Source organism: Miscanthus floridulus, chromosome 7 (genome assembly GCF_019320115.1).
Source record: "Miscanthus floridulus cultivar M001 chromosome 7, ASM1932011v1, whole genome shotgun sequence".
NCBI classification, from domain to species: domain Eukaryota; kingdom Viridiplantae; phylum Streptophyta; class Magnoliopsida; order Poales; family Poaceae; genus Miscanthus; species Miscanthus floridulus.
The window spans coordinates 121003455-121029074 of NC_089586.1; the positions used below are offsets into that span (position 1 = coordinate 121003455).

At 48.5% G+C, this 25620-nt stretch overlaps 4 protein-coding genes across 7 annotated transcripts; 2 read left to right on the forward strand and 2 right to left on the reverse strand.

Moving 5' to 3' along the window:
* Positions 1-2303: 2303 nt before the first annotated feature.
* LOC136467759 (2,3-bisphosphoglycerate-dependent phosphoglycerate mutase 1-like) lies at positions 2304-7887 on the forward strand. The gene is made up of 9 exons (XM_066466538.1): positions 2304-2953; positions 3266-3494; positions 3595-3818; positions 3925-4043; positions 4134-4290; positions 4542-4643; positions 4730-4849; positions 6661-6716; positions 6808-7887. The coding sequence occupies exons 2-8, from the start codon at positions 3266-3268 to the stop codon at positions 6703-6705; spliced, it is 996 nt and encodes a 331-aa protein (XP_066322635.1). The 5' UTR covers positions 2304-2953; the 3' UTR covers positions 6706-6716; positions 6808-7887.
* Positions 7888-7966: 79 nt separating this feature from the next.
* LOC136467760 (type I inositol polyphosphate 5-phosphatase 5-like) lies at positions 7967-10838 on the forward strand. Of its 3 annotated transcripts, XM_066466540.1 has the most exons (10): positions 7967-8103; positions 8227-8305; positions 8413-8484; positions 8624-8711; positions 8909-9013; positions 9129-9747; positions 9822-10015; positions 10121-10229; positions 10361-10509; positions 10616-10838. In XM_066466540.1, exons 1-10 carry the CDS (start codon positions 8020-8022, stop codon positions 10836-10838), a joined length of 1722 nt encoding a protein of 573 aa, XP_066322637.1. In that variant the 5' UTR covers positions 7967-8019. The 3 variants fall into 3 exon arrangements, with proteins under 3 accessions (XP_066322637.1, XP_066322636.1, XP_066322638.1); XM_066466539.1 differs by having other exon boundaries at positions 7967-8305; XM_066466541.1 differs by lacking the exons at positions 7967-8103; positions 8227-8305 and having other exon boundaries at positions 8415-8484; positions 8920-9013.
* A 121-nt stretch (positions 10839-10959) lies between these two features.
* Positions 10960-14928, reverse strand: LOC136467762 (uncharacterized). Of its 2 annotated transcripts, XR_010761627.1 has the most exons (7): positions 14748-14928; positions 13440-13530; positions 13062-13238; positions 12786-12884; positions 12372-12614; positions 11195-11870; positions 10960-11098 (listed from the first exon to the last, which is right to left on the reverse strand). XR_010761627.1 is itself a non-coding variant. In XM_066466542.1 (6 exons), exons 2-6 carry the CDS (start codon positions 13509-13511, stop codon positions 11409-11411), a joined length of 1053 nt encoding a protein of 350 aa, XP_066322639.1. In that variant the 5' UTR covers positions 13512-13530; positions 14748-14928; the 3' UTR covers positions 11106-11408. The 2 variants fall into 2 exon arrangements, 1 of the variants encoding a protein (XP_066322639.1); XM_066466542.1 differs by lacking the exon at positions 10960-11098 and having other exon boundaries at positions 11106-11870.
* Positions 14929-18904: 3976 nt separating this feature from the next.
* Positions 18905-23136, reverse strand: LOC136467763 (probable beta-D-xylosidase 7). The gene is made up of 6 exons (XM_066466543.1): positions 22700-23136; positions 21676-21975; positions 21384-21553; positions 21061-21158; positions 19680-20444; positions 18905-19595 (listed from the first exon to the last, which is right to left on the reverse strand). The coding sequence occupies exons 1-6, from the start codon at positions 23114-23116 to the stop codon at positions 19006-19008; spliced, it is 2340 nt and encodes a 779-aa protein (XP_066322640.1). The 5' UTR covers positions 23117-23136; the 3' UTR covers positions 18905-19005.
* Positions 23137-25620: the final 2484 nt, after the last annotated feature.

The following is a 25620-nucleotide window of genomic DNA, read 5'->3' on the forward strand; positions in this document are numbered from 1 at the left end:
TACAGTTTTGCACAGCCGATATGGACTTGTGAATTATTTGTGTCAGTCAGCATGACTGGCAAATGGCGTCAAATCCTTCAGCGTTCAATCATGCCGACTAATCCCCCGTATGGTTTCACATGGTTGGTGAACACACTCACGTTTAGAATATGCAGAGCAGCAGAGGTCTCTTGCTCGTGTCTGACACACGTGCAGCAGTCTTGACTGTCGCCTGACCTAGAAATTCTCCATGCTCATGGAGCAAATTCTCGTCTCCCATTGTTAAGCCATCAGAAAACGGAATATACGTCGTCAAGAGAATATCCTTTGAGCGAACTAACAACCCGGGCATCAACGCGTGAGCACGACCGGTTCAGACGGTGCCCACCTGCTTGCCTGAATTGGGGAGGTTGGTGAAGCAACAAAGGCGAAGCTAACCACTGGCACCATTTCCATGGTTGTCAAATGTCAACCTGATAATTCCAGAAGTATCTCGTCAGTTTAAAACGACCGCTCTTTCGTCAAACCAACCCTCAATAGTAGCCAGCCTTTCGCATGCTCAGGTCTTCAGGCGTGGAATTCTTCAATAACTCGTGCGGTGAAGACGTAAATTCGCAGAAGCGAAAGCGTAAAATAGGACCAAGCCGCATTAGCCATTGTACCACCACATCGGTATCGGAGAACTATTTTGCTTGTGAGAGAGTATCACTGGGATGGTAGGGCTTGGGTTATACTTTACTAAAAATTTTCAGTGATTTTGACCTCACCTCTTTTCAGAGTGAGCAGAGTGAGAGAGCCGGGCTATGTCATTGGCGATTCTTGGGAGCGCCAAGAGCTAGCTGTTTCGTCCAGCTAAGAAACGCTTTCTCGACAATGGAAGGGCAGAGAGGTTGAACAAGAACAACAGTGGGTGCGCCTATTGCTAGCTGCAGAGCAGCAAAGAACAGATTAACAGAAGCTGTTGTCGCTCATGACTCATGAGAAGTCAGCTGCAGCAGCGCATGGTTTCAGCAACCTACCGATTGTTATACTCGCTAAACACCTCCACAGAAATTCGACTAAAACAAATCCTGGGCAACGTAGGAGTAGCTAATAAGTCGCATAGTAAACAAGGAGCGGGAAAACCAAACACCCAAATTGCATACGAAGATGGGTTGAAATTGAACACACCCAGCTCTAAATTATTCACAAAGCTGACGGTAACAATCACATGATATGTATTTGTATACAAACATACAAATAGGCCAGCACATAAAGTCCGACAGATGTTCAAAGATTACAAGGAACACTAAGAACACAATCTATTTATTTTTAGTTTTGTCTAAAGACAAACTTTATTATCTTATTAAAAAATATAGAAAAAATATACTAACATTTAAAAAAGGGGCGTACCCAGTGCAGAGAGCTCCCGCTCTGTACGGGGTCTGGGGAAGGGTGTTAGGCCTCGTTCGGCTGGTCTGAAATTTAGCTTGTTCGGCTTCTTTTTTCAGCCAGAACAGTGTTTTTCTTTCACAACAATTCAGCCAGAACAATGTTTTCAGTCAATTTCAGCCAAGTTTCAGACCAGTGAACAGGACCTTAGTGGCAAGTCTTACCCTCGCATGTGCAATGCGAGGAGACCACCACTCGAACCCGGGACCTAACATTTAATGCGTCAAATTAGTTTAATTAAATCCACCATAAAATACGTATACTGTATTTATTTTGTGCATACCATAGGTACATGTTTCTATAATTTACTAATTTAGTTAAAATTAGAAAAACTATACTTTAAACAAACTAAAACAGAAAATACTCAGATAAGGCGCATTTGCGTCAGTCGCCGTCTCCCCATGCCCGTCTCTCTCTCTCCTCTCTCTCTCTCTCTCTCTCTCTCTCTCTCTCTCTCCGGCGTGCTCCACCCCGGCTACCTGTGCCCACGCCCTAACTCTGGCGAGCTCCACCCCGGCGGCCGCGCCTACACCCCGCCCCACCCCCTTCTTCCCCAAGTCCAACGGGCTTAGAAGAAGGGGCTCAGGGGGAGGGGGGAGGGAGGCAGGCCGCCCAATAGTGAGGATGGCGGCCATACGGTTAGGGGGCCCGGCGGCGGTGGAGGCGGCCAGACCATGTCGAGGCAGGGGAGCTCCATGGCCGGAGCGGGAAGCAGGTGGCCGATGCAGAAGGAGGGGGAGGGGAAGAGGGGTGCCGCGGGCGCGCTAGGGTTGCGCCGGAGCCCCGCAGCGCGCCACGGCGGGGGTGAGGACGAGGAAGAGGGAGGGGTCGAGACGGCCGATGACAAGGTATCCAAAGCCGATGGTAGCAGGGGAGGAGGCAAGGGTGGGAGAGGAGGGCTGCCGTCGACGAAGAAGGAAGTGGGAGAGCGGGCGCGCGACGGCCACGACTGAAGGAGAAGGTGACTTACGCTTAATCAAAATGTCAGTCATCTATCCCTAAGACACCCAAACTAAAATGGCATGCGTTTTACTATGGAGGCAGCAGGAAACTCTCGTGACTCCTACATGTTCAAAGTTGAAATTAGTTATTTTTTTCCTCTAAATTTCCTGAAAATTTCAGAGTCCCGGTTTCATGAAACGAGGACAGGCACCCTCTTTGTTCCACGGCACCAACCCATGCGCACGCAATGTACCAACCAAACCAACAAGTCAACAACACCCATCGCTCTCCCGGTCGCGGTCGCCGCGGCCGTTTATAAAACCGACCCAGCCGCGCCGCACCAGAAGTCGGGAGCACGACCCACACGAACCAGCAAACAACGAGCCCTTTTCGCCCCTTGCCCCTCGGTTTCGTCGCCGCTCCCCGGTGATCTCCACGACCGCGACCCGTCGCCGCCGGTGCCGCCGCCGCAGATCTCGCCGAGGACACAGGGATCGGTTCCGCCGCCCGGGCAACTGGACCTAGAAAAACGAGGCTCTCCGCTCCCTGTCGAGTTCCCGAGGCGCTACTCTACCAGGGTTCGGCATCCTTGGTTCCCCACGTATGTGATCTTCGTGCTTTCCCTATTTCGTGCTTTGCTTAGGTTCTGGAGTGGTACTGCTAATTGTTTGTTTGATGGGTTAATTAGATTCGGTTGCTGCTATTTTAAGCTGATGCCGCCAATGTTTTTAATGGTCATCCTAATGATCCTTTTTTTTTATTGATTTTTATCTCTAGGTTGCTCAATGTTAGGATAAGCAGGCTTTAGTAATTACACTGTCTCTTGCAATGTCACTGCATTCAATTGGGGCTTTAAGTCCTTAGCTGGCTATGTAAGAATTCAACTAATTTTGTTGTATGTATATTGGAACAGATGGCCACTTCCACAACTCAGCATGTGCTTTCATCCATCAAATTGCTGCCCACAGGCTGCTTCCATCCTGATAAGAGAAATAGCTGTGTGCTTTCTGTTTCAGTAGGGCGTCGCTGCCCCAGTGCCCGTAATTTGGGTTTAGTTTGTGCTTCAAACACCCAATCTTCAGTGATTGAGCCGGTTCAGCTACCGGGGAGCCCTGAAAGTGGCGTAACTCCAAAGAAATCAGGTACGTTCTTAAGTTCAGCTCCACTGAGCAGCGGTCACAAAATTGTTCTACGAAACACTGATTCATTGACATTATAAGATTGTTGTTCACGTGCTTGTAGGTGAAAGCGCACTCATTCTGATACGGCATGGAGAATCGTTGTGGAATGAGAAGAATCTGTTTACTGGATGTGTTGATGTTCCCCTGACCCCTAAGGGTGTTGACGAGGCAATTGAGGCGGGAAAAAGGATATGCAACATCCCAGTTGATGTAATATACACTTCGTCGCTGATTCGGGCTCAGATGACCGCTATGCTTGCCATGATGCAGCATCGTCGTAAGAAGGTTTTAAAATCTTTTCCTTTTATATTTCCAGTATTCATATCGAGTGTGTTCATGTTTGCAATTGATAAACTAAAGAGGTTATGGCATCTGCCACTGACCATTTTAGGTTCCAATCATTGTGCACAATGAGAGTGAACAAGCTCACAAGTGGAGTCAGATATACAGTGAAGAGACAAAGAAGCAGTCCATTCCTGTCATAACAGCTTGGCAGTTGAATGAACGAATGTAAGAGTTTCCTGCACTCTAGAATGATTATCTGGTGCATTGTATTATTTCTTGTTGAACCTGACATGTAATTTTACCTTGCCATCTAAGGTATGGTGAGCTTCAAGGCCTTAACAAGCAAGAAACCGCTGATCGATTTGGTAAAGAACAAGTTCATGAATGGCGTCGCAGTTATGATATTCCTCCCCCAAATGGAGAGAGCCTTGAGATGTGTGCAGAGAGAGCAGTTGCTTATTTCAAAGACCAAGTAAGGATATTATCAGACACTGCTATTTCAGTTTACATGTTGCTTTGTATGCTTACAGAAGTCAGATGCTGCAAGCCTTGGTTTTGAAACTATGGTTAGCCTTCAATTATCTCTACCAACTAATTCTAAATATGTTTCTGTTGATATCGCCTAATACAACATCAAACACAGACCTGCATTGCAATTCAGTATTTTTTCCCCATGAACTTTGTAGTATAACCTTGGTACGTTGCTTGTCTCTACCCTCTTAGATTATACCTAAACTTGTGGCTGGAAAGCATGTAATGATTGCTGCCCATGGGAATTCACTTCGTTCGATTATAATGCATTTGGACAAGTTGACTTCTCAAGAGGTATTTTATGTTTGTTTTGTACTTTAGTTACTTTTCACAGTTGGTGTCCTTGTATTGAGATTGTTGACAGGCCCTTCATTTCTCAGGTTATCAGCCTTGAGTTGTCTACTGGCATTCCTATGCTGTATATATTTAAGGAAGGGAAATTTATCAGGCGAGGAAGTCCCGCAGGACCTGCTGAAGCAGGTGTCTATGCTTATACCAAGGTACGAATATTCTCTGCTTCCCAGTTGGGATGAAACAACATTCTGGTTTAATCTGTATTTTTCCAAACAAACTAACATATCTAGGAGCATCAGTTGCGGTTTTTGAGCTCTTTAATGTTTAAAGTTCAGACAACTCAACAACAACAACAACAACAAAGCCTTTAAGTCCCAAACAAGTTAGGGTAGGCTAGAGTTGAAACCCATCAGAAGCAATCAAGGTTCAGGCACGTGAATAGCTGTCTTCCAAGCACTCCTATCTAAGGCTAAGTCTTTGGGTATATTCCATCCTTTCAAGTCTCCTTTTATTGCCTCTACCCAAGTCAACTTCGGTCTTCCTCTGCCTCTCTTCACGTTACTGTCCTGGCTTAGGATTCCGCTACGCACCGGTGCATCTGGAGGTCTCCGTTGCACATGTCCAAACCATCTCAACCGGTGTTGGACAAGCTTTTCTTCAATTGGCGCTACCCCTAATCTCTCACGTATATCATCATTCCGAACTCGATCCTTTCTTGTATGACCGCAAATCCAACGCAACATACGCATTTCCGCGACACTTAGCTGTTGAACATGTCGTCTTTTCGTAGGCCAACATTCTGCACCATACAACATAGCAGGTCTAATCGTCGTCCTATAAAACTTGCCTTTTAGCTTCTGTGGTACCCTTTTGTCGCATAGGACACCAGACGCTTGCCGCCACTTCATCCACCCTGCTTTGATTCTATGGCTAACATCTTCATCAATATCCCCGTCCCTCTGTAGCATTGATCCTAAATATCGAAAGGTATCCTTCCTAGGCACTACTTGACCTTCCAAACTAACATCTTCCTCCTCCCGAGTAGTAGTGCCGAAATCACATCTCATATACTCAGTTTTAGTTCTACTGAGTCTAAAACCTTTGGACTCCAAAGTCTCCCGCCATAACTCCAGTTTCTGGTTCACTCCTGTCCGGCTTTCATCAACTAGCACTACATCGTCCGCGAAAAGCATACACCAAGGGATGTCCCCTTGTATGTCCCTTGTGACCTCATCCATCACTAAAGCAAACAAATAAGGGCTCAAAGCTGACCCTTGATGTAGTCCTATCCTAATCGGGAAGTCATCCGTGTCTCCATCACTTGTTCGAACTCTAGTCACAACATTGTTGTACATGTCCTTAATGAGCCCGACGTACTTCGTTGGGACTTTATGTTTGTCCAAAGCCCACCACATAACATTCCTTGGTATTTTATCATAAGCCTTCTCCAAGTCAATAAAAACCATGTGTAGGTCCTTCTTCTTCTCCCTATACCGCTCCATAACTTGTCTTACTAAGAAAATGGCTTCCATGGTTGACCTTCCGGGCATGAAACCAAATTGGTTCATAGAGACCCGCGTTATTGCTCTCAAGCGATGCTCGATAACTCTTTCCCATAGCTTCATAGTATGGCTCATCAACTTAATTCCCCGGTAATTCGTACAACTTTGAATATCCCCTTTATTCTTGTAGATCGGTACCAATATACTTCTCCTCCACTCATCAGGCATCTTGTTCGATCGAAAAATATGGTTGAACAGCTTGGTTAGCCATACTATAGCTATGTCCCCGAGACATCTCCACACCTCGATTGGGATACCATCCGGTCCCATCGCCTTACCTCCTTTCATCCTTTTCAACGCCTCTCTGACCTCAGACAACTCAATCTATTTTATTTTAATCGCAATTACAAAGCAGTAGTATTGTTCTATTGTCTTAGTGTAAATGGTTTGTGGTGCAAACTTTTTAAATGTCTTAAAAATTTTATATCTCCAACTTAATTTTTTTTTGGGTGCAGAATTTGGCTCAGTATAGACAGAAGCTTGATGGCATGGTTCAGTAGTCATCTGTTAGGTAAAGATTTGTTGTTTCCATGTATAGTAACCGATTTCTCCAAAGGGATATACATTTGTAAAACTAATCATTTACTCTTGATGGTTTGTAGGCTTTTCGTTTGTTACTGGTTGCTGCTCATCCGTCGAACATGCATTTGGTCCAAAAGAAGGGGTCAAGCTCCCTACTGTTCATCATTTGAAATCTTTAAGACATAGTACAAGTTTGTAGCGGCTCGTTTATCTCTTCAGAATCCTTCCAGCACGTGGTAGTAAAATATAGAGGATAATTTAGCTGATGGGCTGTAGATACAGATGGGGATAAATTTTGATGGCGATTGTGTTATCTTCTCGCGTTCCCCATTCACTTAGATTGAAATATTTGTAATGGCGCAGCAGTAAAAACTTCTAGTGGAACGGCATGTTACGAGATGGTGTGATCGAATGCTTGTTCCCCATTTCATCAATTCCTTTTTGCCCCAGTGTGTGATCGGAATGTTCTATCCTAGCTTGGCAGACATTCGATTCGGATCCTTTTGGCCTGGCCAGCGAGCATCCTGTTGAAGCTGCTCTGCGGCATTGTTCATCCGTTGGGAAGATGCAGAATTCCAGATTCAGTCTCGCACAAATCCAGCGGCGCAAAAACTGACGCGCAGGTGGCGTCTAGGCCGGCAGAAGTCGGTGGTATAAAAATTTGTGGCTGCAGGTCAACCACCCCCCGTGGTTACCGTCTACCATCCACCCTGCCAAATTGGATTCCTGCAGCTGGAGATCATAAGCCCGTTGGTTTGACTTGAAGTACAGTCATTTATCATTCATTCACTGCCGAAGTGCCAACTCACACTCACAGCAAGCATCTTCTTCCATCGCTCCATGTAATTCATGGTAAAGCAAACACGTATCATGCTTATCACTCCTGACATTGCTGCTAATATCATTGAACCCAGACAGTGGCAGAGCGAGCGAGAGGGCATCCTAGGTGGTGTGAGTGACCCAGCATCGAAACACACCCAGTTTGCTAACAGCAGAAACAAGTGTTCTCGTAGACATGACAGCATCAAAGGGACGGGACGGGGACGGCTCCAGGAGGAAGCAGCAGCATGAGCAAGCAAAGCACACCCCCTGAATTGGAGGCAAGCGAGCCCATTTCCATTTGAAGGCAACATAACACAATTCCCTCGCCGCCACCCGTTTTGACGCCCCCAACCGCCCCCCCCCCCCCCCCCCCCCCCCCCCCCCCCCCCACACACACACCCACCCACCCACACACACCCCACCCACGACCACGACCACGACGGCCTCCCGCGTCTTTTACCGTCAGCTGGATGTCAAATCACAACGCGCCCTGTGACATCCCCAAGCCGGCCTCCGTCGACGAGTTCCTCGTCAAGAATGGCAAGAAGAAGAAGGTAGCCCATCCTGCCATCCTTGCATTCCGGCCGGCCATTTTCCCTCGCGCGCGGAGGCTAGCTAGCTGCCTGTGCGTGCGTGCACCGTGCAATGTGGCTGATGAGGTTTGTTTGCTCTCCCAGTCCTTCATGTCGGGCCTCTTCCGCAAGAAAGGGAGGGGCGCGGACAAGAAACTGCTCTCGCGGCGGGACATCGTCTTCGGTGAGTGCGCACGTGCGTGCCGGCGGATGCTCGCGGCAGGTCCCAGCGTTCGCCGGTCCGGCGGGCGGTTGGATTGCTGACGCATGGTTTCACGTTGTTTTCTGCAGATTTGGAGGGCAAAAGCGGCGACAGGATGGACCTCTTGGAGGCGTCCCCCGCTGTCCGCAAGAGCTTCTCAGGTAACGCCGGCCGCCAGCCGGATCATTCGAGAGAACGATACAGTGATGACAATGTGCAACGTTGGCTGTGATCTGCTGCCGAGAATGTGCTGTGCCTGTGCGCGCCTGATGTGATGACTCGCTGGGCTTTGTGTTTCAGATCGGCACTGCACGACGCGGATCGAGAACCTGACCCTGAGCTGCCTGGATTCTCCCATGAGACCCAATGTCGACACCCGGGAGTACCGGTAACAGCAACTTGCCATTTGGACTGAAGTTTGACGCTAATTAATTTCTCCTGCTTCTGCAAACCTCAAGCTCATTGCTTGATGACCTGTTTCCCCCCTAGCTAGCAGCTACTACAATGCTGATCGTTTTTTGAGCGTCCCTTTTGTTTTATCTGATATATAAACTTGAAGTTGGACCATGTTTGACGATCTTGCAGGGTGTTTGTAGGCACATGGAATGTGGGAGGGAAGCCTCCTGACAGCAGCGTTAACCTTGAAGAGTTTCTGCAGATTGAAGGATTGCCCGATATATACGTCTTGGGGTACAGATTTAATTTCACAATTTCGTTCGTTGCCAACTTTTTTATGCATCCTGCATCGTTCTCATGCATATATACTCGGATCTTCGCACTCTAATGCATTTGGACGTTCGCAAAGGTTTCAGGAGATCGTGCCTCTGAACGCCGGCAACGTACTGGTCGTGGAGGACAACGAGCCGGCGGGCAAGTGGATGGAGCTCATCTACCAGGCCCTGAACAGGCCGCCGGCCCCGGACGGGCAGTCCTCCGGCGACGAGTTCTCGCCGCCGGAGTCCACCTCCTCCTACTACCCCCAGTCCCAGGGCCGGCAAGGCGTCGGCGACCCCAGCAACGCCGCCATCCCTAAGTCCTCCAGCGGCGGCCTGCTCTCCACGCAGAAGCCGCCGCCGCCGCTCAAGATGGTCAACAAGAGCTACCGCGTCGACAACGCGCTGGTGAAGACGTGCACCTGCATGTCCGACCCGTCCACCATGCAGCGCCGGGCGCGGGAGATGCGCGAGTTCCTCTACCGCGTCGAGGCCGCCGCCGCCTCACCGAACCGCGGCGCCGACGACGACGCGCTGCCTTCCATCGAAGGCGGCGACCAGAGGGGCGGCATGAACTACTGCCTCATCGCGAGGAAGCAGATGGTCGGGATCTTCCTGTCGGTGTGGGTGCGGCGGGAGCTCGTGCAGTACATCGGCCACCTCCGGGTCGACTGCGTCGGTCGGGGCATCATGGGCCGCCTCGGGAACAAGGTCTGCGTGTTCTCTCGTGCATGCCTAATCTTACGAACGAGCGAGCGTCTGATTCTGAATTCTGAAATCACCAGGGATGCATCGCCATGAGCATGACGCTGCACCACACGAGCATCTGCTTCGTGTGCTGCCACCTGGCGTCCGGCGAGAAGGAAGGCGACGAGGTGCGGAGGAACTCCGACGTCGCCGAGATCCTCAAGAACGCCCAGTTCCCGCGCATCTGCAAGGTGCCCGGCCAGCGCGTTCCTGAGAAGATCATTGACCACGAGTAAGCAAGCATCCACTGAAAAGTAAAACATGGCAGGGCACATCATTCTTCTACACCTCTGGTGCTTACTTACGCCTCTGAATCAATGTCCATGCAATGCTGCAGCCGGATCATCTGGCTTGGGGATTTGAATTACCGAGTCTCGTTGAGCTACGAGGAAACAAAGACGCTGCTGGAGGAGAATGAATGGGACATCTTATTGGAGAAAGATCAGGTATCATATAAACTTACTCCATACGAACAGGGTTTTTCAGATACGCTACAGTGCTACTACAGAGAAACGCAGTAAAAACACCCGTGGTTTCTCTCAGAAAACCTGATGCTGACAATATCGTACATTGACAGCTCGCGATGGAGAGACAAGCCGGGAGAGTGTTCAAAGGGTGGAAGGAGGGCAAGATCTACTTCGCCCCTACATACAAGTACAAGCGGAACTCCGACTCATACGTATGGGAGACTGCGAAATCGAAGAAGAAACGACGAACGCCGGCATGGTACAAAACTAGTACAGCATTGGTTTGAAGATCCAGACATGCCCAAAGCTTTGAGGCTTCCCTGAGGCAGACTGATATTTCTGAATGTTCCATGTTGATGATGCAGGTGTGACCGGATACTGTGGCACGGCCAGGGCATCGAGCAGCTGCAGTACATCAGGGGCGAGTTCAGGCTCTCCGATCACAGGCCTGTCTGCAGCGTGTTCGTGGTCGAAGCCGATGTAGATAGTGGGAGCAAGATCAGAAAGGGCTACTCAACTCTGGACGCTAGGATCCACTGCGATTCCTCCGCGATACCCAAGAGACACAGCTTCTATGATGACTTCTAAAATTTTGACTTGTGATGATAGTTTTGTAGCTTACAAAGATCAGAAACGTTTGTAGCGAGAAGGCTGAAGTTTTTCAAGCCCAACACTTGTCTTGTACCAAGTGGTATACTAACTGAAAGTCAATGGTGGTTACTGAACAGAATACACGTGAACACTGGTATTTCACCCAACAGCTACTGTCTGCTGGTGAAAAGCGCTTGCAGTCTTGCTATTGAGTGTAGAAAATGCCATCCAGATAGGCAGATACAACAGTATTTTCCCTGTAAATACAAGGGCATAGCAGAAACTGAACACCGGATCACATTCTGTCATAAAAATTGAAAAGTGAGGGTAGCATTATGGTATTAGTTCTTTACCATATGGTAGATCTCATTCTGTCATGAAAAGGTTCCTCAAATAAGATCGTGAGGACAGAGAAATAGGTGCCTGACTACAAAACAAGTCAGGCATGACGATTTGCCATGTTAAAAGAGTTTCTCATCGCTTTTCGTGTTCATCTTTTAGTGAACTGTGGTAGAGATCCTATCAATTTTTAGCATTTTTGTTTCATGGTGATACTCAGAGATCAGATTAAACGCCACTTTTATCTGCTGGGGCATTAGCTTCTCCTGGCAAGCTTTTCTGCTCAACTGTGCTTGATTCAGTCCGTGTTTGTTCCTCCTTTTCAGATTCGATATCCGATTCTTCACTCTTTTCAGGAGCAGTCTCCATGTTTTCCCTCTTTCCAGATCCAGCATCTTCAGTCTTCGCACCTGAAATGCTTTCTAGGGCTTTTTGGCTGCTCATCTGATATGGCTCAGAAGCAAGAGCTGAATTCTCAGGGCTCCAAAATGATGGCATCTTCTTGTCATCTTCTCTCATCCTCACAGCATAATCATTTATATTGAAAGTAGCTGGGTTCTTGCCACCAAATGCACATTCTAACTCTTCCATGTTGAAAAGGTCTTCCATGATCTTCATGGTGTCAGGTCTGTCTGAGTATACAAATTTGACCTTGTTTCTGGTCTTCTTCTCAAGAAGGGGGCTTGCCATCTACATTCAGATCTAGATTTAAGTTCTTGAAATGTATCACGAATTCATTATTAACTGAAAGTAACATCAGGTGTTTAATTTACTAGATAGATATGAAACTGATACTTATGTACAGCAAAACTACAAGGCAACATCTGTCTTGCTGCTGCTGTTCCGCTTCAGTTACTCTCTAGTGTTTCATTATGGCTGGCTGCTGCTGCAGAGATGCAAGCGTGCCACGAGCAACCCACAAAATTAAGCCTATATGCGGGTTCGCGGGCTATCCCGATTGCATCCCTAGCTGCAGTAGCAAGCTCAGTTGAGCTCACCGAATAAGTACATAAACAAATATGCTTTACTCTAATGTCAAGATGGAAATTCAAAAATGTTACTCCAATCTTTTACTGGAGTCTACATATAGGAAGGTGAATGAAATTGGTCAGGACATGATGTATTCATGGAACATGTCATCGTACATATCTGATGAAATAAATAAGAAGCTCAAAGATTGTAAAGACATACCTTCCAGAAAGGCTCAAAAAACTTTGGAGCATTGTAAAGAATTGCCACACCCAATCTTTCAGGATAATGGCCTTGTAGGACATCTGCTGTCATCTTTGTCACCTGAATTGACAAGTTACCTAAGTTGAAACCAGCAAAATCAATGAGCCAAACCATCTGATCCTGACCATGTGGCAGATTTAGAATTGCATTCTCCATACAGTACACCAAGTACTTGACTTGCCCATTGGGATTCTTGGTATTCTGAAAAATAAAATAGCAACTCAGAATGATTGAATTAGACAGCATGTATATATATGCATATAAATATGTGCAGTGAAAATGATAAAAACAAAAAGCTGCTGTGGGAAGACATTCACGTCTCAAAAAAGAAAAGACGGGTGAAGGAAGGGGTACAGAAGAGCATTATCAAACCTGGCATCCAGGTCTCATGACAAGGATACTCCGCCCAATCTTGTCAAAGTAATCAGTTCGGTAAGTTTTCCCGGTCACCGCTTCATCAGATATGTCATCCTACATAAAGAAATGCAAAATAAGATTTTCCACCAGATAATAATCCATCAAACCAGATGTCATAATGCACCAAATGTTTCACAAAGCATGCTAAAAAGCTCCGTGCTGGCATAAGCAAAATCACATGTGTACCATTGTCACATCCTTCAAAGCAATATGACTTAGAAAAAATCTCACCCAACGGATTTCATCTGGCTTATATTCTGAACGCCATTTTAAGGTCTTCTTCAGCATTCTAGTAGCCTTCTTTACGTCCCAGTTCCTTGCTATCAGGTACCTTGCAATTGAAGCATCTGAGCAATATAGAGCTGATTTTCCAGATAGCTGCCCTAGGTCAGTTCTAACTTTACCAATCTGACATGAAAGAAAAAGAAAAATAAGAATGCACACTGTATGAGTTCTATATAAGATAATGGTAACAATTGGCTATTTGGGTGCCTAACTGGAAAAGAAAAAGGAAAGGAGGAAAACAAGTTTAAGATGCATTTTATATCTAGAGCTCTTCCACTTAGTACCAAACAAACAAAATATTGAATCCAGGTGACATGAAATCACCTTGGACAGCTGCTCCTCATACAATGCTGCTTCTTTCCCATGGCCATTGGTTGTACCACTCACTGAACTCATAGTGCCCTTTCACTATTTCCTACAAGAATAAAATCAACAGGCCTTGTAAGAACTTCAGTCTAAGTTACACAAAGGAGAATAACTATAGCTCCTGTGAGGGAGAAAAACAGCAGGACAGGCAAAGTAAAAACAGAATTTCAGCAGACATGCACAGCAAAAGTGCTGATGGTAAAATCATTCACAATTTACGAATTGTACAATTATGCTAGGATTTGAACTCCATACTGAGTTCATTGAATCAAGCACAGTTAAGCAGATACAGAGTGTCTAGGCAGTAAAGATAACATATCATGTTCAGAAGCAAACTAAAAACCCTCACAGAGCCCATGCAGTATCAGAACATATTTAGAGGTAAACTAAAGCAATTTCACAGAGCCCACACTAGAGGTACTAGATTTTGTCTTGCACAGACAATGAAAAACTAATAGTTGACATGCTAAAAACGTGTGTATGAATAAACGTATACGGATAATGGAGAATTGCCATGTTTGTGTGCATAAACATACCTTGTTCCATGTATAAAGAGCCAAATTCTGTATATAAGTAGACCAACAGAGAGCGCCTTTTTCTGTCTTCTACATGTATGCTAATACTGCTAGTAGTAGAGTAGCACAATAAAACACTACCAACTACGGCAATATTAATGGACAGGGCAGGCAGAAATGAAACCATCATAATGCAGCAATCTATGATATCAAGGGCATCGACCCCAAAGAGCCCCAACTTTGCATAACTAACTAATGAAACGGACAACCAAGAAACAGCCAAACCGGTAAACAAAATAATCACATCAACAACCATGTCCCTCCCAATTTCATTCCAGTAAACGAGCAGAGCCCAGGATAGCAAAATCCCAGTTGAAGCACGGCACACCTCTGCGCCACCACTACGGTCAACGGGGCGCTCTCCTGGCTGAACTAGGAAATCCAACTACTCCACGAAATGGCAGTATGAGTATGTCACCACAAGACGCAACGGATATTCTACTCCATCAGACACAGTGCAAGCTGCGAGACCCCTAGCCTGCGATTGCCTCCTCCAAGCTAACGACCACACGGAGCAAAACCTCCCCCACATATCGCGTGATCGAGGGTTCCTTGCGCAATCACCAAATCGCTAGGAACAACAACAGGAAGCAAGCAATCTTCCGAACAAAAAGGCGCTCGAAAAGTCTAATCCCCTCAATAAGATAGAGCAGCATAGAGCAAGAGTTGAGGACGAGCTCCCAGCGCTCACCTCAGCGAGCCGCTCGAGCGGAGGAAGGCGGCGAGGGGCAGAGGGGGAGGCAGGTTGAGCGAACCGTCCCGGTCCCCCTTCCCTCTTCCTCCTTGTGCTCGGGAAGAAGCGAAGCCGGGTGGGGACTGCCCATGCCTGGGGAGTGGGGAGGAAAATCCAATGCGACGGGACGGGAGGGGGCGGTCGCATCGGACGGCTCCCGTCGGTTGGGGCTCTCACGTGGCGTATTTGGACGGCCGGGACGGACCCACGCCCGCGTAATTGCCGGCGCATAGGACAGAGTGGGGTCGTCGCGACTCGCTGGGCGCTGAGCTGTGTGCGACTGCGATCCGGATCAGGACATGTGCTCGGCGTGGAAATAGTTTTTGCTGCCGGATCAGATCGGTTTGCGATTGCGAGCGATGCCGTGACTGTGATCGTGTCATCGTGTGTGTTTAAAAAAACTTGGGGATTGGACAGGGTGTGACCGTGTGTCTGTGTCCGTGTCACCTAATAATTGAGGGGTACGGCCGTATTTCGCTCGGTTCGTTTAGCTTATAAGCCATATTTTTTTAGTTAATAAATAGTATTTTTTTCTCGTAATAAATTAGCCAACGGTACTACGGTACTTCCACCCAAACGAACAGAGCATTTATTTGTTGAGGGTGTGGAACTGGAACGTGTAGCGTCTTTTTCCGCGGACGACCTTTTCTTGTGACCACCATGCATGCTTTCGCTCTCGATCATCTGGTGGCAGTAATGATGATGGAGAAGGTGAGGACGTAGCTGCCTTTTTGTGTTGATTACTCGTGGTTTTTGTCCGCTTGATTGGATTTGGATGGTCAAAGGACTTTTGCCCGGTTCCGGGTGGCCGAAGCCGAATCCCCTACGACAGCAGCTCACGCACGTCCTTGTTGGCAGCCACGGCCTGCTGTTTCTATAACACGGGGCTGCTTCAACTTTGAAGTTCTGGATGCAAACAGCAGGCCGTAGCTTCAACTTTGTTATCTGCTGCTAGTGGAGCTCCACCCACCATCGGCGCACCGCGCACAAGCCTCGGTTGCGCCCGCGGCCGGCGCACGCATGCCTGTCACGCTTGCCGGTCTGGGGACCCAGTGGCGAGCTTTTACAAATCACAACGGTAGTTATCTTTTAGAGTGTCCCTCGAAGACCGGTGGTCAGTGTTCAACCTACCAGTTGGAACAAAAATACCGGAGGGAAATGATAGAAACAAAAATCGCGAAACAAAAATCAGTTGAAACTTCGATCAAAATTTGCAATCTTTCAAGAAATTTTAACTAGAATATGAAAAAAAGAACAAAATGGAATCGAAACTACCGGTATGTGAATTTTTCGGAGGTCACCAGTAAGAACAAACATCACTGATTTTTGGTGAAAATCGGCCGAAATTTTGATCCGTGACGGTGGTATCAATGTGCTCTGATTGCTTATCAAATTAGTCATATAATAAAAATTATAGCAAATACTAATGTGCAAGCATCCATTAGTACAGTTAAAAGTCACTAGTGAAATGCAAGCCATAGTGTCATACTCAACTACTAAAGTAGCGCACATACCTAGCATGTGGCATCTTGGTCTGAATGAAAAAGCACGTTCTTTACTGGAACGCAAGGAACACGGATGCCACAGAGCTTTTGGCCGGCGGCCGCTGCCCGCTGCCCGCTGGGACTTGCGTCGACGTGAGATCAAGAATAGATGACGCCACGACGGAGCTGTGCTGCTGCGGCTAGGGGCCAGGCTGTCGGCCAATCTCCCCCATGACCTCGGAGGATTTGAGAATTGAGATGCGAGACTACGAAGATGAAAGGGTGTGGATGCGGCCAGGTTGTACCGGAGTGTGGAGGCAAGCCAACGTTTGGTATTCTAGACCTGCGAATGGAATATTGATCGACGGATGGACTGAGGAGATAGTTGGACTACAGACTGCTGCTGTTGGGCTGCCGGCCTGTCGGGTCGTAAGTATTTTCTACCGGGGTCTACGCAGGCAAGAAATCGTAGGGTACAGAGAGAATCGCAATGTCGCCCGACCCGTCGAGTGAACGTAGCTTCGGCCCTGTGGGGACCTGAGGATTGTCTTTTTTTTAAGGGAACCTGACGAATGACGATGGTCGAAGACCATCAAGTCGGCTGGCTTCGCCAAGCACTACGGCCCATGCCTGGACCGAGGAGGGCCCAATGCACCAATACCTGGGCCTTTTACCCCCCACCTTTATATAGCCAAAAAAACATGATTTGGCGAAGTTTAGTGCGTTTCAGACACATGATTTGGCATTCCACGTATCATTGTGTATACTATCCTAAAAAAACATATCATCGTGTATACGAGTTTCAATTTTCTAACTTAATTTATGTCTTCACGTTTAGTCTTTGTATTTCATGGTGTGTGCGCTTTACCTTCCTAGTGTAGTTAGCTAGATTAGTTGATATGATTGGAATCTAGGACGTAAAACTCTTTTTAGGTTAGAGATAGCAACGTTGAGAAAAAAAACTAAATAGTTTTTGGACCATATATAGTCTTTAAGTGACATAATTCTACCCCCTCTTAGTTAGCATGGTCATTTCACCAAGGGTTCGTAACTTTTTATAAAATAAAATAAAATAAATGATATTATTATTAATGACTATTAGGATATACTGAATTAATGGTTTAATGTTTCTGATTTAATAATTTATGTCAGTGAACTTTATTTAATGTACGCCTCATCATGTTAACAATCAATATAATTCCTACTTGCCTTAGCTTGTTCGAAAAGAACAGGAGAGGGGTGGCATATATCAATGAACATCTGGCACCAATAATGTCATAATCTTGCTCAAATTACCCTTTTTCTCGTTTGAATAAGTTAGAGAGCATCGGAATTATGAGGAAACACTCAAGGCTTCTGACACGACCGGGATCACGCCACGAAGCTCATCTCGAACTCACGTAGCTTCAACTTTGAAGTTCTGGCGTGCTGCTGGCCTGCTGCAGTGCTGCTAGTGCTAGTCTCGGTTGCGCCCGCGGTCGGCGCAGTGGCGCACGCATGCCTTGCCAGGCATGACACGCATCCATCACGCTTGCCACAAGAGCAAAGACCATCAACAGCCTCTTACTCGTATATGATGGTAAATTTCCAGCCGAAACAGTATTTTTCTCTCACACCAAACCAGCCAACAGTATTTTTTCACGATCCAGCAACGATCCAGCCCAGCCAAACGAACAGGCTCCAAGTCGACCGGCTTCTCCGAGCACTATGGTCCATGCGTGGACTGTGGAGGGCCCAATGCACCAATACATGGGCCTTTGGCCCCTCGCCTTTTTTCCTAACCAAAAACATGATTTGGCGACGTTTAGTGCATTTCAGATATATGATGATGATGATTTGGCGTATTATTGTTCATGAGTTTGCATTTTCTAACTCAATTTGTGTTTATTTATGATTTTGTGTTTAGTGTTCGTATTTCTTGGTGTGTGTGATTTAAATCTAGGATGTAAGACTCTTTTTTGCGTTAGAGGTAGCAATATACTTATACAAAAAAAACTAGTGCACATTTGGATAGAATTGTTTAGTATTTTATAAGTAGTTTTTGTGCCATACCCTTTAAGAGCAACTCCAACAGAAGAGTTATCCATGTTGTGTAATCTATATTTGAGTATTTTAGGGAAAAAAAAGAGAGTCCGACAACTATTGCATCTCGCTTTCTAAAATAGAAGTCATGTATCCCAGAGTTCTCGCATCCTAAATATAGCTTGCATGTACGGCCAGCCATTCGCCTAACCCTAATGGAATGTATGTTGGAGTTTTCTTTTCTTTTCTTTTTTGCTAGGGTTAGCCATCTATTTTTACTAACTCTGTTGGAATTGCTCTAAGAGACTTAATTTCATCCTCTCTTAGTTGTCGCGGTTACTTCACTATGGGTTCATATTTTTTTTATAAAATGGAATAGATTAAATTTTAAATGGATACTACTGTATTATTAATGACTATTAGGACATACTGAATCAATGGTTTGATGTTTCTGATTTCTAAATGATTTATGTTAGTGAACTTTTTTCTATATACGTCTCATCATGTCAGAGTATCTGTTAATAATCAATATAATTCCTACTTCCGTTCGCTTGTTCGAAAAGAACAGAAGGAGAGGGGAGACTTTTATCAATGAACCTCTGGCATCAATAATGCCGTAATCTTGCTCAAGTTACCCTTTTTTCGTTTGAATAAGTTAAGAGAGAATCGGAATTCTGAGGAAAGGCTTCCATCACAATTCACAACCGGGATCATGCCATGAAGCTCATCTCAAACTCATCGTCGCCGACCATCACGAAGTGCGAGCCCTGATCGATCACCTTCCTGCCGTCCTCCGTCGCCCGGCTGAAGTGCTTGCAGGGGCTCACCTCGAACTCCACGTGCGCCGTCTGCATCGCCCTCAGGTGCAGGCTCTGGAACCCGATCAGCTGTCTGGCCGGCCGGCCGCTGCCGTCGGTCGCGTTGGGCCAGCGCAGGAACACCAGCACCGGGTGCTTCCCGTCCATGGGCCCGTGGTTCTGCACCCGCACCACCGCCGGGAACTTGAGCCGGTCGCACATCTCCGTCCCGATCGCCTCCACGTCGTAGGTCGCCATGCCGCCCGCCGTCGTCTCCAGCGCCTTCAGGCCGGCGACGTTGCTCATGGGAGGCGGCTTCGTGACGAAGCGGTGGGAGTACTTGGAGTAGCTGAGGCCGTAGCCGAAGTTGAACACGGTCGGGCCGCGGTAGAACCGGTACGTCCGGCCGGGGTAGCCCGTGGGTGGGTCGGCGCGCATCCGCATGTCCGTCATGGGAACTCTCGTGAAATCCTGGGGATACCACGTCACGGGCAGCCTTCCACCTGCAGTAGAAGATGATTTGTGTTAGGAGCTGGTGGTTTGCCATGGCAGAGTTATTCGTTCTGAGGAAATGGACGAAACCTCACCGGGGTTGTGCTCTCCGAAGAGGACCTGTGCGATGGCAATGCCGCCGGCCTCGCCAGGGTAGCCAGCCCACAGGATGGCCCCAATCTTGGGGTTCGTCTTGGCGAAGCTCACATCCACGGGCCCGCCACAAAGCAGCACGAGGACCACCGGCTTCTTCGCGGCGTTCGCGACGCTCTCGATGAGGGTCTGCTGCTGTCCCGGGAGCGTCAGGTCCAGCCGGTCAACCTCCTCCCTCTCCTGATCCTGATCCAGCCCCATGAACAGGACGACGTAGTCCGCAGAGCTCGCCGCCTGGACCGCCTCGGGGATGGTCGTGACGTTGCAGGCGCCCGAGTTGCAGCCGGCGACGAAGCTCGTATCCTTCACGTAGCCCTGCAGCACCTGGAGCGGCGTCACCGTCACGCACGGCGGGCCGAAGTAGTTGCCGAGCAGCCTGGTGGCGTTGTTCGCGTTGAACCCGATCACGGCGAGGGACGCGACTCCGGACTTGGACAGCGGGAGCGCGCCGCCGTCGTTCTTGAGCAGGACGATGCCGTCCTGCGCCGCTTCCAGGGCGAGGTCCTGGTGCTCCTGCGTGCACACCTGGTCGGGCCCGATGTTGCCGTACCGGTTCCGCCTGGGGTCGCCATTGAAGAGCCCCAGCCTCATCCTGACGGTGAACAGGTTGTGCAGGGCTCTGTCGATGTCCTGCTCCGTGATCTTCCCTTGCTGGAGCGCAGACGCGCCGTGGTCCTGCACGTAGCCGCCGCAGTTCACGTCCATTCCTGAAAGTTTCCCGACCGGAATACAAAAAAGGGTCAGAAACGTATTTCTGAGTATCTTGGGGGGCATGGCATCCGTCTTTTCACGAAATTTTCACCAACTCTTTTGAATTTGGTTGAGAGAAAGTTCAAATTGCTGCATTATTGGTTTTTTGTTGATTGATGTGGACCTCGTTTTCACTGTCATTGTTGACTTGAACCATTTAGGCTTTATTACTCGTTTCAGACTAGACTAGATAGCAGAATAGTTACTGTGAATGCTTATATGGTCTTTTTTTCTGTGACACCTGGAATCTTATGATACCACGATGTTCGTCATGATATCAATTATTTGTAGCAGATTGGGTTGCTCAGATCAAAAGGACAGAACGAAAGGTATATGAGAAGGAGCAGTTGGTTGGAGCTAAAATGCCAAATCAACTTTTAGTTAAAGTTTTCTTTCAAAAAAAAACTTTTAGTTAAAGTTCAGTCACCTATCGTAACAAACAGTCCAAATTGCGCCAAGAGTTCCATGTGAGTGCCTTTAAATTCACATATGTTTATTTCAAAAAGAAAATATTCAGATAGTATGATTACGGATTAATCCATACTAATGCTAACAAGAGCAGTGAACTCATACCAGCTTTGAGCACATCTGCAACTGCATCTTCTGCCGTCTTGGCATACCCTTGCGCATCATGGATGATGGACACAGCGTCGCAGTCTGAGGTGATATACCTGATCAATCAAGACATGTAAAAACATGCAAGTATCAGCAAGGCTTCCGATCCAGACATCTAGGCCAACGAAAATAGTAAGGGAGGCTGGCTTCCGATTCAGCTAAGTTTATCAGCAGCCAGCTCCATGATACGATGATAAGGGAGGCTCTGAAAACTGTCGGTGGTGGGTATCTGTCACTGTCACGGGCCCTTTTTCAGCAAATCTTGCAGCAGACAGACTCACCCGTAAAACCCCCAGCTCTGCCTCGCGGTCTTGGAGAGCAGGTTGTAGTCGGCGCACGTCGGCACGCCATTGACGCGGTTGTAGGAGCACATGATGCCGCTGGCGTGGCCGTCCTCCACGCAGCTCTTGAACGGAGGGTTGTACGTGTCCTCCAGATCCTGTGCCGTCACCTGAAGAAGAGATCGAGAAAGGTTTTGCATTTCGTTTCAGTGTCCCAGAACCGCCTGGACTGACAGACAGACCGACCTGCCAGCCAAGGCACTCGAATCATCGGCAGTTGTTGGCACTTCACCTTGGCGTCGAAGACGTATCGTGTGATGCCGTGCCAGTTCTCGAGGTCGTAGGCGGTGAAGTGCTTGCAGCAGGCGGAGGCCTCGAGGTCCGTGGAGTTGACGGCGCCGGCGAGGCCGTAGCCCTGCACGCCGCGGACGAAGACGGCGGCGTACTTGCCGGTCATCGTCGGGTCCTCGCCGGGGGTCTCCTGCCCGCGGCCCCACCGCGGGTCCCGGAACACGTTGATGTTGGGCGCCCAGAAGGTGAGCCCCTCCGCCTGCCCGTTGTTGTACACTGCCCTCGCCTCAACGCCGATCACCTGCCCGTCGACGTCGCATCAGTAAGTAAAATCACTCTCTGCTCTCAAGATTTGCACACGTAGCAGAGCCCACTTCTAATGCTCGATAATAGTCAAAATAAACAAAATCCCGACAATCGTAAAAAATTAAAATTCAACATAAAAGGACAATAAATTCAGAAACTACATTTCATTTCTTTCTACACAAAAGGACAACACGACTGGTACAACGTTTGTTGTGAATTTCTCAGTCTGCTCAAGAGTCAAGACCGAACTGAACGGCCCGAATCGCCTGAATCAATTTTGACCGAAAGGAGAAGAGCTGGAAAGCTGCATGCTCCTACCGTTACGGTGCGTATATGCGTTCAAAAGCTGCTACACCCGGTTGGTGAAATTAGGTGCAAAGAACACTCGGCATTTCTTTGGAGTTTGTTGCAGAGAAATGCCCTGCTCTGGTGCCCCTTGCTCATCATTTCTCACGATCTACGTGCTGGAGCACCTTACATTTTTTTTATTTTAGCAGCAATTCAAGAGATGGCCTCCTCTCTAGGCGGAAAGTGATAATTAGCACTAATCATCACGCGTACTACTACCAGTAGGGCAGTAGCCACGTTCTCCCGTTGTCGTCGCACGCCAACACAAAGGACACGTGAAAACGATGGGCAGGTCGTGCATGCCCCGCGCGTTTACCAGTTACCACGGAGAGAGGCAGAGCCCAGAGGGCGGTGTACGCAGCAGTACGTACCTGGCCGATGCGGTACCAGAGGTGCGGGTTGAAGGACGCGGCGGTGAGGATGACCTGCGGGAAGCTGGTGGCGGCGCGGAGCGGGCCGTCGAGGTGGATGCCGCGGCCCGCGTTAGCGACCCCGTGCAGCGCCTCGGACCACCACTTGTACGCCGGCACGCCGAGCCGCGGGATGGCCGGGGACTGGTCCCCGAGCTGCGAGATCTTCTCCGCCACCGTCATCCGCGAGACGAGGTCGTCGACGCGCCGGTCGATGGGCAGCCCGGCGTCGCAGAACGGGATGTTGGGCGGCGCGCCGGCGCCGCAGGTGTAGGGCGGCTCGGACGCCGCGCCGCCATGCAGCTGCAGCAAGACCACCACCATCGCGGCGGCGGCGGCGGCGACGTGGAGGGAGAAGCGCGCGCGGCCTCCTTCCATGGCTGTATGTAGTGTGTCACGGCGCCAAGTGAGCAGAGCTTGCTCAGCAGGCGTATATATCGAGCTGGCTGGCAGAGGAGGCGCCGGGCGCGACGCGATGCGCTGGGACTGTGTTGTCTACAGTCTACTGACAGTCGGCCTGTTCGCTAGTTGGTTTCTGAGCTGGTTTGGATTGGCTGGTGCTGGTTTGTTGTGAGAGGAAAACATTGTTGGCTGGCTGGTTTAGGCTGGCTGAAACCAACAAGCGAACGTGCCTCAGTGTCATAAACTAGGGCCCTGTTTAGTTTCCAAAAATTTTCACCTCAAAGTGTCACATCGAATCTTACGGTACATGCATGGAGTACTAAATATAAACGAAAAAAAACTAATTGCACAATTTGGATGGAAATCGTGAGACGAATGTTTTAAGCCTAATTAAGCCATGATTAGCCATAAGTGCTACAGTACCAACATGCGCTAATGATGGATTAATTAGTCTTAATAAATTCGTCTCGCAGTTTCCATGTGAGCTATGTAATTAGTTTTTTTTATTAGTATCCAAAAACCCCTTCCGACATCCTTCGAAACATCTGATGTGACATCAAAAAATTTTCATTTCGCAAACTAAACACACCCTAACTGGGAGTATTATTTGCAAGCAGTTTTGCGCCCTGTTCGCTTTGACGTGTTTATAAGCCATATTTTTTCAGCCAACGAACAATATTTTCTCTCACATTAAATCAGTCAACGGTACTTTTAGTCATGGCTTATTGGCCAAACAAGACCAAACCAACGGGGCGCTGGTTCGTGATTAATGAATGTATGTAAGACATATTTTTATTCTTTAGTACAGTAGATCAGTAGATGCTCCGTTACGATATCTTGAGGAGAAACTCATGGGCCAATTCTGAGGTCCAAGGCAATCGACACCACCGGCAAGAAAGAATGCGCACGCATGCATGATGGAATAATCACTCTTCCTTACACGACAAGCAGCTGAATCCAGTCATCATTTTCCGAAAGCGAAGAAGCAAGTTGGCGAACAAGCGAGCCAAGCGACTGAAGCGAGCAACGCGAAGAGCTAGCATTCTAGGGAGGGAGAGCTGCAACTGCATGCGCGATTCAGATCCACGAAAAGGCTTTCGCTCTGTAGAAAGGGAAACGAGAGCCAACAAGTGCTCTATTGATCTCTGAACAATGTTTATAGTGTTACAACATGGTTGCTTTAGCAACCGTATGCCTATGCTAGAGTACATCGTGTACGTCGTGGCTGCGCGTGTACGAGCGTGGTCACCGCAGTCGAAGCCTCCTGGGCTCCTGGCACATATCCTCAACACACCCCCGCTGTCTGACGGATGATCGGCAGCATAAAAAGACTGGAACGAAAGCTTTCGAAGCCGTCGGTAGACCTTTCATCGTGACGTTCGCGAACTATTCACCTGTCGGAACGTGGGGTACGTGCAGTTCGCCCAGTTGAACTCGTTCTCGGACAAAATAAATATCGAGCTCAATGTGCTTGGTGCGCTTGTGGTGAACTGGATTCGATGACATTTCGCGGAGACATGGTCGCAGAACACCACTGTCGCCTTCTTGCTGCCACAATGGAGTTCACCTCCTCTGTCGGCGACGATGCCCCTGCCACCACGCCTCCCACCGCAGTGCTTCAAACGATCAACATCAAATCCCACGTACCAGTCGTTTCTCGAGCTCGCCACGCCGACGAATGGCGATAAGCCTCCTGGCACATATCCTCAACACGCTCCTCCATGCGCGGCGCGTCGTGGACTCGTGGCAGCCACCACTAGCACTAGCTAGCGGTAGTGGCAGGAGTGGGGTAGCTAGCTCGCAGTGGGATGAATGATTGCAGAACCTGCCTGTCTGTCTTGACGGAGGCGGTAAGAAACGCCGTGGGCAACGGCGTAATTTCACCAACCCGGGACGGGGAGTACAGTTCGCCGTATGCGTGCCTGGCTGCCTGGCTGTCTTCCGCGCTCCCATGTTTGGGTTTGGCCAGACTAGCGCCCGTGACAAGCTAAAAGCTAGCCATGGAGACCCGGCGGCGACGCGTGGTGCTGCTCGCCGTGGCGCTGGCGTCGCCGCGGTGCCGGTGGTGCGTGGCGGCGGCCGCGTCCAACTTCCAAGTGCTTGGACCGGTACTGCACCGGGCGTAACGCAACAGATCCACCACCGTACTCCAGTCTCAAGTGCAGCATATCTACTTACGGCACCGCGACAGAATTTCGCCATTGACGTCGCCATCGCGAGGACGAAGCAGTTAGCAGTACTAGTGCGGTCCGCTGGCCGGTCAAATAATGCATACGGCTGTACAAGACGAGAAGTATAGCCAGATCGATCCCGATGCAGTAGTAATAGTTTCGCGTGGGGTTTCATCTTCTCGTGAATGGCTCTACCCATGGTACCCGAATTCAGCTGCAGACAAGTAGAGAGTAGGGGGGCCGATCGCACAGGCATGGCCACATGAGTCCAGTCCAGGGCAACAATTGTCAGATAGCGAGAGTGCTTTG

What these genes read in the sequence shown, in the direction of transcription:
- LOC136467762 (XM_066466542.1), bottom strand. Translation starts at nt 13,511, where the DNA reads ATGAGTTCAGTGAGTGGTACAACCAATGGCCATGGGAAAGAAGCAGCA. An exon ending in AGCCAGATGAAATCCGTTGG is followed by an intron (nt 12,885 to 13,061) that starts GTGAGATTTTTT and finishes TTCTTTATGTAG; the next exon opens with GATGACATATCTGATGAAGC. An exon ending in TCATGAGACCTGGATGCCAG is followed by an intron (nt 12,615 to 12,785) that starts GTTTGATAATGC and finishes TTTATTTTTCAG; the next exon opens with AATACCAAGAATCCCAATGG.
- LOC136467760 (XM_066466539.1), top strand. Translation starts at nt 8,020, where the DNA reads ATGTCAAATCACAACGCGCCCTGTGACATCCCCAAGCCGGCCTCCGTC. An exon ending in TGTCCGCAAGAGCTTCTCAG is followed by an intron (nt 8,485 to 8,623) that starts GTAACGCCGGCC and finishes TTTGTGTTTCAG; the next exon opens with ATCGGCACTGCACGACGCGG. An exon ending in TCTTATTGGAGAAAGATCAG is followed by an intron (nt 10,230 to 10,360) that starts GTATCATATAAA and finishes GTACATTGACAG; the next exon opens with CTCGCGATGGAGAGACAAGC.
- LOC136467759 (XM_066466538.1), top strand. Translation starts at nt 3,266, where the DNA reads ATGGCCACTTCCACAACTCAGCATGTGCTTTCATCCATCAAATTGCTG. An exon ending in TGCAGCATCGTCGTAAGAAG is followed by an intron (nt 3,819 to 3,924) that starts GTTTTAAAATCT and finishes TGACCATTTTAG; the next exon opens with GTTCCAATCATTGTGCACAA. An exon ending in GTGTCTATGCTTATACCAAG is followed by an intron (nt 4,850 to 6,660) that starts GTACGAATATTC and finishes TTTTGGGTGCAG; the next exon opens with AATTTGGCTCAGTATAGACA.
- LOC136467763 (XM_066466543.1), bottom strand. Translation starts at nt 23,116, where the DNA reads ATGGAAGGAGGCCGCGCGCGCTTCTCCCTCCACGTCGCCGCCGCCGCC. An exon ending in GATACGTCTTCGACGCCAAG is followed by an intron (nt 21,554 to 21,675) that starts GTGAAGTGCCAA and finishes TCTCTTCTTCAG; the next exon opens with GTGACGGCACAGGATCTGGA. An exon ending in TGCAGATGTGCTCAAAGCTG is followed by an intron (nt 20,445 to 21,060) that starts GTATGAGTTCAC and finishes GGAAACTTTCAG; the next exon opens with GAATGGACGTGAACTGCGGC.